At 45.8% G+C, this 20476-nt stretch overlaps 1 protein-coding gene across 8 annotated transcripts in view; it reads right to left on the bottom strand.

Annotated features, from left to right (window-relative positions):
• Positions 1 to 20476, bottom strand: part of PUM1 (pumilio RNA binding family member 1) — a 54497-nt gene that overhangs the window by 6649 nt on the left and 27372 nt on the right. For 2 of the 8 annotated variants that reach the window (XM_081962591.1, XM_081962592.1), the window contains exons 5-18: positions 19815 to 19993; positions 18690 to 18856; positions 16736 to 17006; positions 15151 to 15244; positions 14207 to 14323; positions 12321 to 12469; positions 10272 to 10410; positions 10022 to 10165; positions 8718 to 9008; positions 6041 to 6277; positions 4947 to 5214; positions 3341 to 3470; positions 2325 to 2459; positions 1074 to 1211 (exon numbers count right to left, since the gene is read on the bottom strand). In XM_081962591.1, coding sequence (XP_081818717.1) covers positions 1074 to 1211; positions 2325 to 2459; positions 3341 to 3470; positions 4947 to 5214; positions 6041 to 6277; positions 8718 to 9008; positions 10022 to 10165; positions 10272 to 10410; positions 12321 to 12469; positions 14207 to 14323; positions 15151 to 15244; positions 16736 to 17006; positions 18690 to 18856; positions 19815 to 19993 — 2459 coding nt within the window. Of the gene's footprint in view, positions 1 to 1073; positions 1212 to 2324; positions 2460 to 3340; positions 3471 to 4946; positions 5215 to 6040; positions 6278 to 8717; positions 9009 to 10021; positions 10166 to 10271; positions 10411 to 12320; positions 12470 to 14206; positions 14324 to 15150; positions 15245 to 16735; positions 17007 to 18262; positions 18343 to 18689; positions 18857 to 19814; positions 19994 to 20476 lie in introns of those variants that run through there. The other 6 variants (XM_081962593.1, XM_081962594.1, XM_081962597.1 and 3 more) reach the window with 6 other exon arrangements.

Below are 20476 nucleotides of genomic sequence, written 5' to 3'. Positions count from 1 at the left end.
GGATTAATTGAACACGGCAATGCTTTTAGCTCTCTGTACGTGACTTCTTGGCTCTCCTCACGCGCAGCGCCCTAAAATCTTGCTGGAGGATTCAAATACTTTTTTTAAAAAAAAAACTGGCTGTTCTTTATAGATATATAGATATCTCCATAGGATACTTTGACTTTCAATCCCTTCTTAAAACTTAGCTCATTTTTATGATTTTTGCTTTTCAGTTCTTCATTTTCAGTTCGAGTGCGTACACAATTTGCTCAGCGACTTTGGGAAAATATTTGAAATTTAAACAATGCAAGGTAGGAACGTGGAGATTCACTTCCACGTCCACACACATATATGCCTGAAGAAATTTTCCATCTTTCATCGCTCTTTGCCTCTCCCAACACTTTCCCAGTTACTCTGTATGAAACAATATACATATATACATATATTGGTGGTAAAACAATGGTAATAGGGTCAGAAATGGGGGTGGGGATGGGGGTGGGAATGGGCTACTGGAGAGCAGCAGACAAAGGGCACAGATCAGGTCGCTAAGTGTAACTTTTCAGGGAAACAAAGCATTTAAATGATCTCGTATCTGATCATCATTCTGCCATTTAACTGAAGATAGAATACCCAAGAGATGTGGTGGCTCAGTGGCTAAGACACTGAGCTTGTCGATCAGAAGGTTGGCAGTTCAGCGGTTCGAATCCCTAGTGCCGCCTAACGGAGTGAGCTCCCGTTTATTTGTCTCAGCTTCCGCCAACCTAGCAGTTCGAAAGTATGTAAAAAATGCAAGTAGAAAAATAGGGACCACTTTGGTGGGAAGGTAACAGCGTTCCGTGCGCCTTCGGAGGTTAGTCATGCCAGCCACATGACCACGGAGACTTCTTCGGACAACGCTGGCTCTTCGGCTTTGAAACGGAGATAAGCACCGCCCCCTAGAGTCAGGAACGTTTCCCCGCATGTGTGGGGGAATCTTTACTTTAGAGTACCCCAAATTAACTCCTTCCGCCGTGTTGTTTCACATCAATTTCCCCGCCTCCTCACGTCTGTGTACATTCTCTGTCAAACATGCACGCAAACCACCTTCTTACCTGCCCCTTAAATGCATCAATTATAAACTGCAGGGATTGTGGCTGCACACATTCAATGCATTTTTGCACAACATGATTTCCATTCTGGTCTTTTACACATTTCAAGACGTGGCCATCCAGTTCTCGGACCATCTCGTTCTATGAAAGAAGGGACAGAGAAACAAAGAGAAAGCACCACCAGAACCACAGACAGCAAGCCCTGTAAGAACCAGGCCTTAAGAACCAGTTAAGATTATTATTCTTCACCCTAAACTCCCAAGCACTGATCAGCAAGATTCTCACGGACCTTGGGCAAAATGAAGCTTCTCCCATCTCCTGTTCCTGATAAATCAGGAACTGAATCACAACAAAACCCAACATGGTTCTGGAAATGACATGATTTTGCTCTGCTCACCCAAGTATTTGGTTCATCAATATTTCAATTTCAAGCTCAAAATGGGATAGTCTCAAACTCTTCTAGAATGGTCAGGAGAGCATCTAAACAGCAGTCTTAAGCTTGGAACAGAGTGTTTCAAATTCAGGTTGTTTTATCAATAGCACTTAGACTTATATACCGCTTCATGGTGCTTTTACGGCACCCTCTCCAAGCGGTTTACAGAGTCAGCCTATTGCCCCCAACAATCTGGGTCCACATTTTATCCACCTCGGAAGGATGGAAGGCTGAGTCAACCTTGAGCCTGGTGAGACTCGAACTGCAGCTAGCAGTCAGCTGAAGCAGCCTGCAGTACTGCACTCGTTAAGCGCTGCACCATCTCGGCTCTTGAGTTCACCTCGATTTTGAGTTTTAAAATATTTTTTGCAGAGGCCTATTATTTGACTTTTCAAAAAAAAAAAAAAACATGTGCGCTTGCCAATCACAAGAGTAGATTTTGCTGAATGGGTTGTGGGAAATCTCAAAAGAGGAATGTCCTAACTGCAGCTCCTCCTAGCTAGCAATCACCACTCCTCCTCCCTACTCCCAAGAAAATAGCAGGGCAAAGGCTGCAAAAGACCTTTTATTGTTTTCTTCGCTACTTTTATGGCAAACACATATCATCCCCTTGCCCAGCAATACCTAGTCTTTGCGCTCCCCAAAAGCCTTTCGCTATTTGTACACATACACAGGTCACAAAAAGCAGATCACAATCACAAACCACTAAAAGGAGAAGACGAAAAACCCCACAAAGACAAAAGCTTAAGGTGATTTTAATTTAAAAGGAAAGGAGACACTGACACGTAACATCAAGAGATAAAATTAAAATGGAAACTTACAATTACCTGCTGGTCTGGGGGAATAAACTCAAGAGCTTTTTGTATAACTCGGCAGCCATACATTTGCAAAGCCAGGGAGAGGACGTGGCCACGGATGCGTTCTGCTAAAGCCAGCTTCTGTTCTAGGCTGCCAAACTAAAAGCAATGGCGACAGTTAAAAGACATATGTCAGAGTTTTGTTCTGACTTAGGCTTCCCCAGCAGCACAAAGCAGATTCCTCATCCCTATAAAACCCCTTTTATTTAATTTACAGTGAATTCCTCTCCAGCAAAGTCCCGGCCCACAGTCTTTCAAGATAGTTCACAGTTACCGACTTTATCAGGCTTGGAGAGTGGCCAGGTTGATATCTTTCAGATGCCGCAATACTTGGCAAGAGTGCAGGGATGAACTAATTGTCGCCTGCAAACTCCACTCCCCTGTCGCTCCTCTTTTATTTCCTCTGGGAGAGGCCATTCAACATCCACCTGTGGCCTTACTCCCAAGTCGACCCTTGTTCCTTAGCTGTTCCCTTCCTCTGGCAACTCTGCGCATGCGCACACTGGGAACAGGCTCCAGCTGTTCGTCTGCCTCACTGATATCCGACTCAGAAGGCAGCTGATAACTGTCAGACGGCTCTGGCCCCCACTCTGCCTCTGACGCAGAGCCCTCATCAGAGCCTCTCCCATACTCCAGGACTGGCCCATGTTCCCCCCCAACCTCCTCACTGTCCGAATCTGCTGCCAGCGGGCCACAGGTTTATCAAAACACGCCAGAGCAAGTTAAAACCCACTTCATTTATAGTGTTTTAAAATGGCCAAAATTTTTGCAAGACTGCCAAATCACAGGAGGTTTCTGCCTTTTCCCCACATGAGATTTCACAAAGTGGCATCATCGTGACTGCATGAGATTAAGGGTGGGAAGGAAACAAGGACGTTCCCGAAACAGTTTGCCAACTCCTGAATCCTTCCGCTTAATTTGCGGCTCAGCCAAATGGAAACAATACCTTCTCTGGAAATAGCACAGTAAACAGGACTCACCTCAAAAAATTTCTGAATTACATAATTTCCAAAGACATCAACCATCAGCTGATAGGCTGCCTGTAAGATTTCATTGAAGACAAGCTGTCTTTCAGCTGGGGTGGCACGTTCCAGTTTAAGCTGGATAAACCTGGAGAGGGCACAATTAAACAAGAAATTTGTACGGCTGATGTTGGTGCGCATTTTAAAAACTTGAAATTATGGAAGTAAGAGAATTGTGCCTAGCATTGATTTGCCTGACATAAAACAAATAAAGAACAGGAATGAAGTTTTCTACTGGGTTAACTTACACATTACCCTCCAGCCAGCAATTCCCTATTGATTTTAACTCAAAATAAGCATAAATCCAATGATACCAATTGCTACCAGCATGCTGAAGCATATAAACCCTTTTTTACAGAAAAATATCCCTTCATGTCTTTGCCTCAAGACAGCCCCTTCAACGAGAGCTTTTAGAAACAAGTGGCTCCTAGAGACCGAGGAATTTCCTCTATGGAAACGATGTTAAGTTTTTTAAGTTGCTTTAAGAATCTCCTTTTTTTTTTTTTTTTTGCAAACTTTCGGATACTTTTACGCAGTTTGTGCTGCCAGTCCATGATACTGTCCTATTCCTTAAAGAAACTATTTCGAAACATTTATAGGAATGGACTGTCTCAGCCTCACGCCAAACCTGAAGGCCTTCGATGATCTCCCCAAGACTTCAAAATTCGAAGTATATTTTTTAAGGCGAAAAGAGGATGAAACATGCAACTGTATTAGCCACGTTTTAGCCAGCTGGGTGTCCTTGGATCAGTTACTTAGCCTTAGGACAGGGGTGTCCAAACTTGGGAACTTTAAGACTTGTGGACTTCAACTCCCAGAATTCCCCAGCCAGCATGGCTGGGGAATTCTGGGAGTTGAAGTCCACAAGTCTTAAAGTTCCCAAGTTTGGACACCCCTGCCTTAGGAAGAGCACAATAGCAAACCTCTTCTGAAAAAATTGCCAAGAATAGTATGGATTTGTTATTTAATTGCCAGGAAGGAAGACTGACTCAAAGAGACCAAAACAAAAACCTCCCCAATATAAATAGGAATATAGGCTAATCTGATTGTCAGGGTTCCAAGTTAATGCACCCATAGAAAGCAGAATTCCGAGGCAGGCAGATTTCTCAAAGAACAATTTATTTGGATACATCGTACTGGCAAAAAACGAACTGAAAGTTCCTGCAGTTTTCACCTAATTAAAAAGTGAAAGTTCCCTCCTTCCCCTAAGTCATCGGTCGCATTATCCAATAAAGGTGCTGGCCGGTTGCTTGGTTACTGTGCTCCTCCTCTCCTCAGCCACCTGTTGGAATGTCCTTGGTTCCCACAGGAAAACTTTTTTGTTTTGACTACAAACCCCCAGCTCTCTATTTTCCACCCTCCCTGTCCACTTTTCTGCCTTGTGGCAGTGCTGAAACCTCAAAGATGGCCTCAGCCAGGTCTGCTTCAGGGTTGACACCAATTTTGCAGGGCTCCCTCATGTCCTGCAGAATGCTACTCGAACGTTATGCTTTACCCTGGGGCGGGGGGAATTCCCACGCTCTTTTCTACAAAAGTTCTCCTCTGCTCTGTTCTCCCCACTCGCCTTGATCCATGTTGATCCTGGGAAAATTCCATAATGTGACCAGCAATCTCTCTCAACTGCAGGTTCGGGTACCGGTTATTGCGGAAGTCTTCGAGCAGCCTGCTGCGGCCGGAGGGCATGACATCGGACATCCCGTAGCGCAAACGCGAGGACGGGAAGAGGGTGCTGCTGGGACTGAAGAGACTGGAAGCGCTGCTTGCACTCCGGTACTTGGCTTCAGCTCCGGGGGCAGCAGAGATGTAACGGCCACTTCCGTTTGTGAGACCTCCTGCAAGGAATTTTTGTTACTTTCTCAGAAAAATAATCGGGACCTATCACTTAGCAACGGTATAACTTTGCTGCTGCTTAAGAAAAAGCTGCTAGAGATTTCAAGCTCGATAGTATGCAAACACATAAATTCTACTTCGACTGCCACTGGGGATACTTCTTTACTGGAACATCTTATGTATTATCCCACTCTTCTCCACCTTTCTATTTGCTAGCATACGCCCTCGGAAAAGCAACACCTGTACAGTTTGCCTAGAAGACGTGCCTTGCTCAATACACCTGGGGTATGAAAAAAGGCTGGGGTCGAAAGCCAGTAAGGGAAAAAGCTCCTGGCTAACAAGACTAAAGGGATAACAGTTTAATGAAGCAGCATTCACAAAAGGAATATTTTGGGGGTATTTCTGGTTGAGACAAACAAAAAGCAGCTTTGTAAGGATTACAGATCATTTATAAGATAAGAAGCCTTCTGAACTTCTTTAACTGGGCAAAGTAGGGGGTCCAATCTTGCTAGGCCCAAAAAACAGTTTTGCAGAAAGGGGGGCTGGACTGGGGTGGGGTTCAAGAAGGAAGAATCCTCGCCAGTTCAGATTTAGAACTTTTGAGGCCCCGTCATGTCTGCAGGAATATCTAACCAAGCAATATCAATCATTTATGCATATAGCAGTAGATAAGACGGTGCCCTTCCAATATTTTGAATTAGCTGTCAGTCAAACCATCTGGAGGACAGCAAGTTTTCCTGCAAGCAGTGGGGCCAGGTGGGAAACAACGAGCAGCCACCGCTTCAACCAAGGTGCTGATTTAACCAGTGAGAACAGCGGTGTCCTTACCAAGGTTTAGGCTTGTAGAGGAGCCATGAGAAGACAAAGATGGTGGAGGAGTCTGAGAGTGACCAGGTCCCTGACTTGGCAAAGGCATGCCTACCGGACCCGGTGAAGAGGAAAATCCAAGGCCATTATAAAAGCTGTGTCCTATAGGAGTCAAATTGCTGGATGTCCTCTTGTAGAGATCAGTGCTGCCTGTGAGGGAATCTCTGCGAGAACCGCTGCCTGTGTTGGAATTGGCAACTGAAACAGAAAGGAAACAGAAAGAAACATGATAGCAGTCTTCCAATATCTCAGGGGTTGCCACAAAAAAGAGGGAGTCAAACTATTTTCCAAGGCACCTGAGGGTAGAACAAGAAGCAATGGGTGGAAACTAATCAAGGAGAGAAGCAACTTAGAACTAAGGAGGACAATTAATCAGTGGAACAGCTTGCCTCCAGAAGTTGTGAATGCCCCAACACTGGAAGTCTTTAAGAAGATGTTGGATAGCCATTTGTCTGAAATGGTATAGGGTTTCCTGCCTAGGCAGGGGGTTGGACTAGAAGACCTCTAAGGTCTCTTCCAATTCTGCTATTGTATTGTATTATTGTATTGAAAGGAGGTGAGGAGTGAAAGTTTTCATCAGTAAGGAAAGAAGGATACTGAGGAGGAAGGATACCGCCGGGTCTAATTATCAAAGCAAAACTGAAAGACTGAGAATTACTGTATTTTTCGCACTATAAGACATACTCCCCCCCCCCCCCAAAAAAAAGTGGGTGGAAATATCTGTGCCTCTTATAGAGCGAATATTGAGGAGGGGGGAGGGGTTGGCACGATGGCAGCGGCGGCACCGCCTATCACCGTTGCCACTGTTCGCCGCCACCAAATGTTGGCTGAGGCAATCAGCAGCAACACCTGTCACCTAGAACAGCTGATTAGCGGTATTCCGGGAGGCTGATCCAACTGCCGATCAGCTGCTCGGCAGCAAAGGCTCCAGCGTTCTCCAGTGGCTGCAGCAGCTCAGCTCAGTTGACCGGTGGAAGGCGCAATGGAGCGGAGCCCTGATGAGCCACAAGGTGGGGCTGCGATAATGTGCTGAAGCTGACCAGGGTCTTTGCTGCAAGGATGCTAGCCAGATGAATACCGGATGGATGCTGGGAGGCAGAGGTGTTTTTTTTTTCTTGTTTTCCTCCTCTACAGCTAATGTGCGTCTTATGATCCAATCCGTCTTATAGTGAGAAAAAATATGTCTCCAAATGCTATTAGAATTCTTTCAAATTAACAGGAACAGGCATGACAAGGTAGTGTCCAAACTTCAAACAACATTCTCCACATTAAATCTGAAAAACTCTTGAAATCAAAATCTTGCAAAATCTTGTCGGAATGCCAGCATCTTATTTTACACATTGTTTCAGTTTTCTCACCTGAGATTTCAAGAATTGAGGGATCTAATTATTGAAAAGGACATGGCATTTCTCGGAGATTTTCATTTCCCCTGAGAATTATTTTCTCAGTCTCTTTCTCGGCAATTTAAGCAAAGAACCAGTGGGATATAAGGGTTCAAGTACTGAGATCCAGAGTGGGGATTAAAATTTACTGAGACAAAATTGTGGGTTAGTCACAATTTTAATATAATACTTTTTGAGGTGTTTAAATAGAATAGGGAAGACCACCACCAAAGAAAAAGGCTAGAATGATACAAACAAACATAGCAATAAATGCTCCTTCTTTTATAGATATCAATGAACTGAAATATGGGCTGTGTTAACACACCACACTAAGTCATATTTATTTCTCATATTTAACAACTGCCAACCTCCCTCACATGGGGACTTGTTTGGTTTGTTTGATAGGGCTGTGTTGTGTGAACCCAATCCTTGAGGTACCCTGAGAAAACTGTGGCTTTAGTACAATGTGTAAGCCAGGGTCAGGTCCTAAAGCAGTGGCCTTCAACCTTTTGGGCATCAGGAACTGCTTCCGTAGAGAGAAGTTTTTCTCCCGCAGACTGGAGGAAGCATGGCTTTGCATGCTGTCTGTGTCCCACGGATGGGGCTTCGCTTGTTTGTGTGGCCCAGTTTCTGGAATGCCGAGGTGGCCGAGTGGTTAGAGTACAGTAACATTGGCTACTTCCGCTGCCTGCCGGCTGCCTACAATTTGGCAGTTCAAATCTCACCGGGCTCAAGATTGACTTAGCCATTCATCCTTCCGAGTTGGGTAAAAGGAGGACCCAGATTGTTGGGGGCAAGAGGCTGACTCTGTAAACTGCTTAAGAGAGCTATAAAAGCACTGTGAAGCGGCATATAAGTCTATATATGCTATGCCGTGGCCTGGTGCCGGTCCCTGGATTGGGGGTTGGGGATCCCTGTCCCATTAGAATAACAAGAGTTGGAAGGGACCCTGGAGGTCTTCTAGTCTAACCCCCTGCTTAAGCAGCAACCCTATACCATTTCAGACAAATGGTCATCCAATCTCTCCTTACAAAATTCCAGTATTGGAGCATTTACAACTTCTGGAGTCAAGTTGTTCCACTGATTAATTGTTCTAACTGTCCAAGTAACGTGCCCTAAAGGATCTTGGCTGGATCTATTCAGAACCGGGAGCCTTATTCAGAACTGACCTACATCAACGTTCTTATCCCCTCCTCCTGCAGCAAGACATCCGTGCCCATTATTTCTTTCACCTGGGGGGGAGTTGCTGCTCCTACCTGCTGTTCCGAAGCCTCCCAGCGCAGACCCCAGGGTAGCACCAAGGGAACTGCTGCTCCCAAAGCCGAGGGAAGTGTTGGCAGGTTGGGCAGAGCCCTGAGAAAAGAGCGAGCTGCTCTGCGAATTGCTAGTTAGGGAATTGTTGCCGTAAAAGGAGCTGGAGGCCAGGTTGCTGGTGGGCTGTTGCTGAGGCTGAGGCTGTTGAGTCCCGAGAGGTCGAAAGGGCCCACTGGTCGTTCCCGCGAGGCCACCAGCAGCGCCGTTCGCTGAAGCTGCAGCAGCTGCAACCGCTATCACAGAGAAAAGGGGGGAGGGAGAGGGCGGGTGTTAGGATAACAAGTCAAAGAATGGGAAACCTCACACAGCCTGAATCAATACGGCACTTATTTTACAGAATGCTCTCTATCCAAATTCATTTCCAGGAAAAGCCATCGATCATTTGTACGTATCATTTGGACCGAGAATTTCTAAACGGGGAAGTCAAGATTAGTGCATCACTCTGGCAAATCAAATTCAACCATGGCAAGTTGCCACCATAGCAAAGCAGCTAAATCGAACCACGATTGCTTATTTAAGAAACCAATTCCCAATTAAAAAATCCTAGCTAATTACGTGCGAATATACAGACAAGCTTGGAAGACAGGACATTCAGCACATAAGATTTCAATACCCATTGTATCTACCGTGTTTCCCCAAAACTAAGAGCAGGTCTTTATGTTTTTTTTTTCCTCCAAAAGAGGCATTTGGTCTTACTTTCGGGGGATGTCTTCCACTGTCTCACATCAGGAGCCCTTGGGGCTTCAGGAAAGACCTCTGATGGTGAAATGGAGGCCAGGGGGCGCCATCCGCATCAATCCAGAGCTCATTTCTTGGCTGCAGAGGCCTTCCCTGAATGCCTCTGAGGGCGAAGCGGAGGCAGGGGACGATGCACACAAGCGGCGGCAAGTGGCCACAGAAGTGGGACAGCAAGGCGAGGCAGGTGTTGGGGCATGGGAGGCCTGACTGGAACTGTCCTAAGGTATGTAGGGCAGCTCCACCCCCCCATCCCCACGCTAGCTTGATTTTTACCCCTGCACCCCACCCACCTTGTGCAACCAGGTGCAAGGGTGTGGGTGAGGTCTTAACTAGGGCTTATTTTGGGGGATAGGACTTTATTGGGAGTGCATGTAAAAATCAAGCTAGGTCTTATTTTCGGGACAGGTCATATTTTCAGGGAAACACGGCAATAGTTACATAAAGCTGGTAAAATGACTATGCATCCAATTGCTGTGCTACCAACAGAGAGCATCTAAGCAAGACTTGCCTGCTTGCGCAGCTGAGGAACTGATGATGACAGGAGCAGGAGCTACCAGTCGTACCGGAGCTCCAAGGCCATTCCTTGCCCCCGTATTCACCACAAGAGCACCTGTTTGGTCATAATAGGCGGCAGGAGCCAGGACTGGGTAACCTATGAAGACAGATGAGACCATTATGAGGAGTCGTCTTTACAACTCTGTTTTTCGGGTTGCCTCACTCCAAACCCCTCTGCTCTTCTGGAAAGCCCAAGCTCCTACCTGGCATTCCTGCTGCGAGCCCCTGCCCGAAAGCAAGAGCTGAATTCACTGCTGCTGCAGCCACTAAAGGATCCGTCTGCTGGCCCTGTTGGTTCTGATTGGGGGTCAAAGGGCGCTGGCTGGCTCCTCCCCGGAGAACCTGGGAGAAAAGCAAGTAGGTATCAGGAGTCAGCACCATCGGGAGCAGAAAACAACATGCTGCAATTAACACAGAAGCATCCCTTTTCCTTTGTTATCTGTGGGAACCGCCCCTCTCCCCTAAAAAACACCTTCGCTGAATGTCATATATGCGAAATCAAAAACGGGCCGTTGCTTTTTTTCCTGCAGAACAGGAAGTGTAAACGTTGGGCTACAGGAAACATTTATTGGCCAGTCAAAATTTGCACGTTCTTTTATAAAAACATCCATTTCCTCCCCTGCTCTTCACCATTCATCCAAGATTCCAATGATGGTTCCGCCATATCACCATATCTTGGCTCTGGTCTACTGCCTCCCAACCTTCTAAGAGTGTCTCACTAGAAATATACCGTGGATCGAAAATTGGTACACTCCTTCTATCTGGGATGGCCGTCCACCGAGAGCGCAACTTCGGGAGGGATGCGCATGGAGCGGTGAGGGAGGAAGGGGAGAGCCGCCTAGCCAGCCGGATCAGCCAAATCAACCCTTGCGATCAATGGGGGTGACAGATGTCGCAGCCAGATTGCCCATTACATCCACTAGAAATATAGGTTAGGCTTACGGCTACAACACTGCTTTTAAGCATGCCACTTCTCAGGGCTGCTTTTCCTCAAATAATTTTTTAAAAAATCAGGAGGTGGAGAAATGTTGGGCTGCAAGGGAAATGTTGCTAAGGGACCCTCTGTAAGGGTTCTTTTTCAAGAGTGGCACCTATTGTCTGGAATGGTCTTCTAGTAAAAATCAAGACTTGCCCCCTTCCTGATTTCATTCAGAGAAAAAAAATTAAACATGGAGCTTCCTTTATGGAGCACTTGTAGCCCGAAATGACACCACTGATATGTACACGAGGATTTTCATGGCTGAGTATAATTAACTGAACTTAATACTCCTCATCATTATCCATAATTAGTCTTAATGGATTGCTGCAAGAAATACAAAGGACAGATATAAATTCATGGGTACCACAATGAGATTCTGTCCTATTTTATTTCAGTTTTACACCGTGAGCCATTACGACGACAACTTGTAACTTTTTATATATGGGAACTTATAAAAATACATACTTAAGTAAATTATTTGGAGAACAACCGTCAATAATATATCCTGGGCAGAAAAGAAATGGTAAACTCTTAACATCACAGCAATGTATTGTTTAAGAAGGTCCAGCTCAGGTTATCTGAGTCCATAACAAGATTCTCATTACAGAACAACGTTCTCAGTGAGGGCAAGGGTGTCATCACTGCCAGACCTTTGAGTTTAATGTCTTGGAAAAAAATAACTTCAACTGTGTTTCCTTATCTTCAAGTGGTGGAAACCACACTAACAAATGACTATTCTGTTGCAATCAAATATATTATACTATTCTGCCAATCGCCGTGCCAAAATCTAGACAGATAAACTATTTTGAGGATAGGTATGCCTATCTTTATCCAGGATATGAGATCTGATTGATAGAACAAACTAAACCATCCATCATGATTAACAAACCCGACAGGGGAGTTCACACAATACACTATGTCAACATCACATTATGGCTTAACATGATACTGGAACCTGATTAAGAGCTGCGGGTAAATGAGAACTTATGAAAATATTCCCGGCCATATTTCCATCGTTCTTCTCTGCCCCTCCTCCTCTTGTGCACACACCAATGAGATTCTTTCTCGTATTTGAAGACCAACGCACAAATTCCCTTGCTCGGTTTCGGCCTTGGAACTACTTATTAAACAGTTTGCTACCATTGCAAAACGTGGCTCCGAGAGGAGACTGCTCAGCGGGAATCCTACAAAGAGGGCCTTGCGCCATCAACAACTAGACCACACCTACCTATGACAAGGGGGGACGTGCTGACTCTGAGGCGATGCCCCTTACCTGCTGTTGCCCTTGTTGGGTCTGCTGAGAGGTTTGTTGATTGGAGGAGTTTGTGGCAGCGGCGGCGGCGGCTTGTTGCTGGAAAAGACTGGCGGGATATACTCCCCAGGGAGCTACTCCATAATATTGATGGGGGACAACGGCAGGCCCTAAAACACCGACAAAGGAGGGGCTTTATCTTTCACTAGTAGCATCACAGGGATTAGCAGTTCAAATTAATCTGCCATTGACTGAAGAAGAGAAACCAAGAGCTCCCTAGCTGAAGGGGAATCCCGTTTGGCCCAAGGGGAGAAGGGAATGAAGAAGGTATCCAGGCCACGGGCCCGATTTTCTATATTTTGTTTCAGTTTTAGGCAAAAATAGTCCTCGACTTACAACGGTTCGTTCAGTGACCATCACAAGTTACAACGGCACTGACAAAACCGCCTTTTTTTCACACTTTTGACCATATTTCATGGGTTATGTGATAAAAAAATTCAGGTGCTGGACAACTGACTTGTATTTATGACGGTTGCAGTGTGTCCTGGGCTTGTGCGCTCATCTCTCGTGACTTGCAAGCTATGCCAATGGGGGAGAGCCAGATTCAATAAACAACTTTGTCACTAACAACTGCAGTGATTCGCTTAACAACAGTGGCGAGGAAGACCGTAGCATGGGACAAAAATCGCTTAACGGATGTCTCACTTAGCAACAGAAATGTTGGGCTCAATTCTGGTCGTAAGTCGTGGACTACCTGCTAATTGGCAGATATATTTCACATGAGATGCTTATGCTTTCGAGCCCAGGGATACAAACCAAGCGCTCTTAACTGCTTGAGAGTCTGGACAAGCTAAACAACGTACTTGGATCCGTTTTGTTTCCCTGCTCTCTTCCTTCCCAAACGTCTACAACCGCGATGGAGAACCTATGGCATGCGTGCCCAAAGTGGCACGCGGAGCCGTGTTGCCTGGCACGCGCAGCGTCACCCATTCCTCTTCCAGGTTTCTGGCGCACATGTGCCCGCGACCATCCGCTGGACTTTGTGCGTGCGGCAGTGCAGGAAAACGGAAGAGCTGGTCTTCTGTTTCCTGGTGGGAGCATGGCGCGCCAACCAGCTGAACGGCAGATGCGTGGCAATAACCGGAAGACTTGCTGGAAGTTTATTTTCCAGCGCGTGCAGCTCCTCTTCCTGGTTGCGGCCCAGATGAGCATGTCCGCGCTCCCTTTTTGGCACCCAGTGCCCAAAAGATTTCCCCATCCCTGTTCTACAACCTGTTGCTCTGAAATCCAATGCAGGGAAAGACTCTGGAGATTCTCATTCATCCAGGTCATGGTTGTCCCAAAGGTGCTTTTTCAAGAGGCAACTGGACTTTCGGGGTTTTGTTTTTTTTGTTTTTGTCTGAGAGCTGAAGAATCTTCTTGGATGAGAAGCGAAACATCTTCGAAGAAAAACCAGGCAGTCCAGTTAGTTGCCTCTTGAAAAAAGCACCTTTGGGACAATGCAAGGGAAGGCAGCAAGCTGGGAAGGATGCCGTGGCTCAAGATGCACAGCTGGTTCCGTGAGGCATAAGAAGACAGTCCCACAGGTGGCATGCAGAGCCCTCTCTACGGGCACACCAGCTGTCGCCCCAGCCCAGCTCCACCATGCATGCGCGCATGCCTCCCGCTGGCCAGCTGGTCTTCAGGTCTCTGCTGCGCATGTGCAGGGGGCATTCGCATTGCATTTTCGGGGTTTGCTCGTAGGGTCGTTTTTTACCCCCCCCCCCCGGGAGCCTTCGGGGAAGCCTCCTGAAGGCCCCTGGAGGCTCTGGAGGGCTAAAGCCAGCCCCAAGAGCCTCAAGTGTTTGGGGGGGTAGGGGGAAGGGGGCTTCTGTCCCAGAGGAAAGAGCATTTTAGAAGCAACTCACCTAAAGTTGCAGCTGCTGCAAGTCCTGCTGCATAGGGGTCCGTTCCTGGTGGAGCAGCGCTGATGATGTAAGGGTTGGGCACAAAGGCAGCAGGGGCTAAACCTGCTGAAAACATACCTGTCAGTGAAAACAAACCCCACTGAACAACTTCTGCAGGGTGTGTGTGTGTGTGTGCGTGTGCGTGCAAACCTATCTCTGATCAAACAGAGCAAAGGGTTCAGGGCATTAAGACAAGAGCCTTAAAATCTACAGAGATCTTCCGTTAAGAAATCTACTACTCGTTTTGATTTAGTACAGGGGTGTCCAAACTTGGGAACTTTAAGACTTGTGGACTTCAACTCTCAGAATTCCCCAGCCAGCATGGCTGGCTGGGGAATTCTGGGAGTTGAAGTCCACAAGTCTTTAAAGTTCCCAAGTTTGGACACCCCTGATTTAGTATATACAAACAGAGCTTAAACAATTACATAGGGCATTTTATCCATGTTTGATTTTGGGAACAGCTCTATCAACCGCCATCCCATAGTAAGGCCTATATTCTTCCGTTGGCCTTCAGTCTTATTTAAAATGCCTGGAAGTTCTTGGTCAAACATTACGTTGAGGCTATTTCTGGAGGAATACGAGGCAGGAGAATTGTGTTTCTCGGTTAAATCTCTTAGGTAGCTTAATTCATGTCTGGCTCAGAGGCAAGGAGTCCTTCCAATAAAAGTTCTCATTATAGACTCACAGTCTCAGTGAGGGCAAGAGCATCATCACTGCCGGACACAATCAAGGTAAGGATATAAAAATCCCATAAAAATCAACTCATCATTTCTGCTTTATCCTTACACTCTTTTTTGGAGGGGGGGGGGAACAAATGAACAGCGCCTCCAGAGTTATTTAACAAAGAGATGAATGGAACAGAGAAGGCGATCAGATTTGTACCCATTCAGGACCTAAAGGCTTACCTATGTGAGGCTGATGGGCAGCTGCTAATGCATATTGCTGTTGTTGGGCTGCTGTCAGTTGCTGGACAGCGAGTGCATTCGGTCTTTGGAACAGCTAAGAAAAAAGCAATTAAAAACACACACATTACTTTTACAACTTTACTCCGATGTTCTTAATACCAGAACCTCATCAAATCTGGAGTCTGTCTCTGCCCATAATACTACCGTGCTTCCCCCAAAATACGACCTACTCAGAAAGTCAGTGCTAGCTTGATTTTTACACCTGCACCCAATATAAGCCGTACCCCACCTCCAAATAAAACCTAATTAAGACCCCGCCCACTCCAGGGTGCATAGGTAAAAATTAAGCTGGGGAGGCGGATAGGGGGGTGGAGCTGGCCAGTGGTGGGTTCCTACCGGTTGGGCCAAACCGGTAGTGATTTGGCGGCTTGGTTCGCTGGACCGGCAGCAACCCAGCCTGCCACGCCCCCGAACTGGTTCTCCCGGCGGCGCCATAGACACCGCATCTTGTTTTTGTCTTCTGCGCATGCACGGAAGCATGTTTATATTGCTGGACATGCGCGCACAGGACGCATCAAGCACGCAAGATGTGAGAAGCGTGAGCAAAGAGCATGCGCTGCGCAACCATGAGCGAACCGGCAGTAGCGGCTGCTGGAACCCATCCTTCGAGTTGCCCTACTACTTACCTTCGGATAGTTAGAGCCAGGCCTTGCACACCTCTGCCCATTTCTTTTCTGCAGCCGGCAAGGCTTTCCTGGAGGCCTCTGTAGCTGATAACAGAGCTCTGGATCGATCCGGTGCTCTATTATCAGCTACAGAGGCCCCCAGGAAAGCCTTGTTTGTCAGAGGTGGAAGTCATCATTGGGGGTGTCACTTGGAACCCTGACATTGCGGGCCTTGCCGGACGAAGAAGTTCCTGAAGGGCTAAAACCAGCCCCATGAGCAAACCGGAAGTCCATTCCCAAACTTCCGGTTTGCCTGCGGGGCCGTTTTTTTACGCTCCGGAGGCTTCAGGGAAGCTCCTGAAGCCTCCGGAAGGCCTCGGGGGGAGGCTGTTTTCACCCTCCCCAGGCTCCTATAAAGCCTCTGGAGTCTGGGGAGGGTAAAAAAAGAACGCCAAAAATTGGGGGGGGGGGTTTGCTGGTCATGCGCACATGCGTGCTGGGCTCGTGCGCATAGCACTATGGGGATGGCACGCCCCCTGTGCTACCCCCGCTTTTGGCAGGCGAGCCAAAAAAGTTTGTCATCACTGTTATAAACTATATCTCTCTCTTCCCTCCCCCCTCCCCCCGGTTTGTTTTATAGGATAGATATTTCACATCTCATTTTTATATCAGCAGCAGCAGACAGGCCTAAATTGCAGGTGTGCAGAGTGGAAGAAAAACTTATGGAAGAAAAAAAGTTAGGGAAACCCAAACTGTTTAATCCACATCAAAAAACAAAAGCATGGCCATGAATACACCGAGCCATTTCCGCTTAACGGGGAGTGTGTGTGTGTGTGTGTGTGTGTGTGTGCAAATCCACCGAAGTAAGGTAGGGAGGTTGAAAAAAGTGAGTCTGGGTCGATAAAGGTGGTAGTACCTACCTGTTGTTGTGAGTTGTAATCAAATAAGCCCACAGTTGCCGCAGCAGAATCCACAGGAACCTGGGTACCAGAGTAATCAAACTGAAGTGGCTCCATGCCCACATGCTCCATGGGATCCATAGGAACACTCTGGGACTCCATGTTAGAGAAATCCTCCACGGGCTTGGCACCATTAGTACTAGCTAACTGGGCTAAGCTTTCCGATCCATTCTGGTTTGGCCCTAAAAGATCCACATCATTGGCAGAGTTCTGGCAGTTTCCGGGTGTCCTGCTGAAAAAGAAAGGGGAAGGAGTGATTTCAGTTTGGTCCGACATGTTTCCTATACACTTAACTTAATTTAATTAGCGCGCCATAGGGACATGCGTACCTATGTGTTACAACGCACTCTCTTTAAGCCGCGTTATCCTCTAAAATGGCTTCTCTTCTTTCGTATTGTAAACGTCTTTAACCCAGACGTGATACCATATTGGAATTCTCTCCCAGGGTAATTTTATTAGCAACAATAAAACCTGAAGACAATGCAATAAAGTCTTTCGAAAACTTTCTTGCTCAATTAACGATCCAATCGATGCGGCTTGCTGCTGTGTGATCTCCCAAGAGGACAAAGGAAAGAACAATTCCCAGGATTCTCAAATCCTCTGTGACCTACCTGGCCCCTTCAACTATACCAACTTTTAAAGTCCCATCCTGGTAATTTGGTTAAAGGTAAAGATTTTCCCTATCCACTCATTTCTGACTCTAGGGGGCAGTGCTCATCTCTGTTTCTTAGCCGAGGGACCCAGCAGTATTTCATTTTTGGTGTTTCATGGTCACGTGGCTAGCGTGACTACACGCTGCGGCAGGCGCAACAGCATTGCTTTCCCAGTGATACTTATTTATCTACTCACATTTGTCTGCTTTCAAACTGCTGGGTAGGGCGGGAAATGAGCCAAGTAACGGGAGCTCACTCTTGTTGTATACAGTTCAAGTATCAATCTGGGCAGTCAGCTTTCCAACTGACGAATTCAGCATCTTTTATTTGCTGAGCCATCACACCCTCTAGGGGTGTGTGTGTGTGTGTGTGTGTGTGTGTGTGTTTTCCAGCATAACTCTGGAACGCCTTGAACAATTTCAACCAAGCTTGGCACACAGATGACTTACTCTCTGGAAACAAATACTTTGGGGGTAAGAAGCCCCTAAAGCCCCTCCGGGGGGGATGGGAGGAAGTTTGTTCTGTTAAGATACAGCCTGTTGTGCCATAAAATGAATTCTACTGTACAAGCAGTGGAGTTGCCCTGGTAATGGCTACATAGTACTCCATGAGGGGGCTCCCTCTGGTAAAGGGAAAAATCCAACATTAGAAATTACGTTTGGTCCAGACATTTTCAACATCATCAAGGCTTTTCCTGTCTAATATAGGATTAGGATAAATAAATACCCGAGCAACACCGGGTTATCAGCTAGTTTTGTAATACAATACAAACTTTCCTCAAACTGGACATATTTGGCTACGTTCCTATGTAACACTGAACAATGTGCATACGTACCCTCTCCTTCTGGAAGAAGGAATTGGGGGAAGCACTCCAATTCGTTTTCCTGGTTTGCTGTTCATCAATGAAAACAACTTTAAATTAGGATTTTTTTTATTGATTGATCACATTTATATGGCTGCCCATCTCACACAAAGCAACTCTGGACAACTAGGTAAACTTCCATTTTTTGATCAAGCCAACCAAAAAGCCAGGTCATGTAATCAGTTGGCTTAGCAACTGATTAGAATTTATTCTAATCCACAATTCCTTGTATGATGGGTAACCAGTCAAGAATTGAGCAAATTAGGCTGGAATATGTCTTGGCAGAAGAAAAGAGTAGAGAAATCAGAGTTCCTTTCTCCTCAGAGAATATTAGGCATGGTTTGTCATGACAAACTGCTGCTCTGCCCCGGCGCACAATCATACATGCAAACTTACATACCTAAAATCTTTTGCATCCGGATCGATTCCGTTTTGCACAGGCAAACCATTAGCCTTGTCCATTACGTCGCCCTCTTCCTTCAAATCACCTAATTTATCACCATCAAATGTACCCTTATTCTTTTTGTCTCCTTTATCATTGTCATCATTCTCCGCATCCCTTGGGCCCTGGGCAAAGCACAGAGGGTTGTTAAATTCTGCATAATTCAATTATTAACAATTTGGGAAAAAAATCTACATCAATAATCTGCATAGCATTTGTAAGTTTAACCACCATTTTAATTCAGTTCTATTTAATTTTAACCTTATGTCAATATAATTTGGGGGGAGGGGTATTAAGGTGATGACCAACTCAAAATTGTTTCAAATAAAGGTGGATAGAAATTGATTTTTTTAAAAAAATGATTTTTGTAAAATTTAAATCGGATTTTTACATTTTAAATTGGATTTGTTTTTAATTTTTATTGAATTTTTTTTAAAATAAAATGCTTTTGGAGTAAAAATCTTATCTTTAGTTTTCTATTTAAGATACATTAATAACTTAGTCTATTCAGCATGAAATGGAGCTTAGTTACTGGTATGTAGTATGAGGCTGTATGTTCTGCAAAATTTACATTTTTGGTAAACTCATTCAATGTATTGGTAAAATTCATTCAACGAATCCAAGCTCTGCAAGCTACACTATATTGCCAAAAGTATTTGCTCACAACTGATTCTGATTATGTGGATGGGTGAGCGAAAACTTTTGACAATATAGTCTAAGTAGGAAACCTTCATTTTGTTTGCAAATAATAAGATGACAGATTCTAACTACCAGCGACTACCGTTTAAAGAGCAGCTGTCATTTCAAATCCATCACGGCAGCGCCTGTTAGCGGGCATCCACTCACCTGCTGCCTGCTACATCCCTCAGCTTGTGGTGTCACTGCCGCATCACCAGCCGTCCCGTTAAAGGACAGAGATGACAGCTGCTTTTTAAAACTTATGATTTAAATGGAGTTGATTTAAATGAAGCATTTTTACTAGGGATTTAAATCCACCCTGTTCCAAATACAGTGACACTGCATCAAGTGCACCCCAAATAGGTAACTGTGATTCAGAAATAGAAAGGCCACAGTATTACTTACAAATCCTCCTTTTCTGAGACAGGAGTCCCCAGGGGATGAACTCAACACATATTCCACCATGCTAACGCCAAGCCCACCACTTTCCGATCGTGGAGACAGCACTGAATTAACTTCATTATTCACATGGAAACCTTGACCTGGTCTTCTCTGAACCATGATTGGTTGGGAAACAGAATGATCTGCAACAAAAATAACCACCAATAGTCCACAGGTTACAAATTCTCAAAAGGGAAATCTATTATCAGCCAAATATTAGGGGTCTGTGACATATGATTATTTCCCACCTTATTCTTCATGCCCTATTATCATTTCACCTTCCCCCCCCCCCACTTCTAAAAGTCACCAAGCATAAATGTTCAATTAAAACTACTTACTAAAATTTAGCATGAAACCTAAGGACAGGGAGACATTGTTGTCCTATAGAGTAAAAAGTTGAGAGCAACGCTAACAGGTTCGCATAAGTTCGGGAGATCCTCTAGCTAGAGATCTGTCCAGATCGGCGAACCCGCAAATCCCACTCTTGGCTGGGCCCGCCCGCCCGACCCACCCTCCCAGGAGTCTCGTCACTGCCCATTTAGGATGCCAGGTAAGTACAGAGCTTGCGAAAAGGCTAGGGGAGGGCGAAAAACAGGCCTCCAGAAAGTCTGGAAACGGGCCAGAGG

The sequence above is a fragment of the Natrix helvetica genome, assembly GCF_964273705.1.
Source record: "Natrix helvetica genome assembly, chromosome: 9".
Lineage (NCBI taxonomy): Eukaryota > Metazoa > Chordata > Lepidosauria > Squamata > Natricidae > Natrix > Natrix helvetica.
Note: the sequence above shows the minus strand (reverse complement) of the source record. Positions and strands in the feature narration are given on the sequence as shown.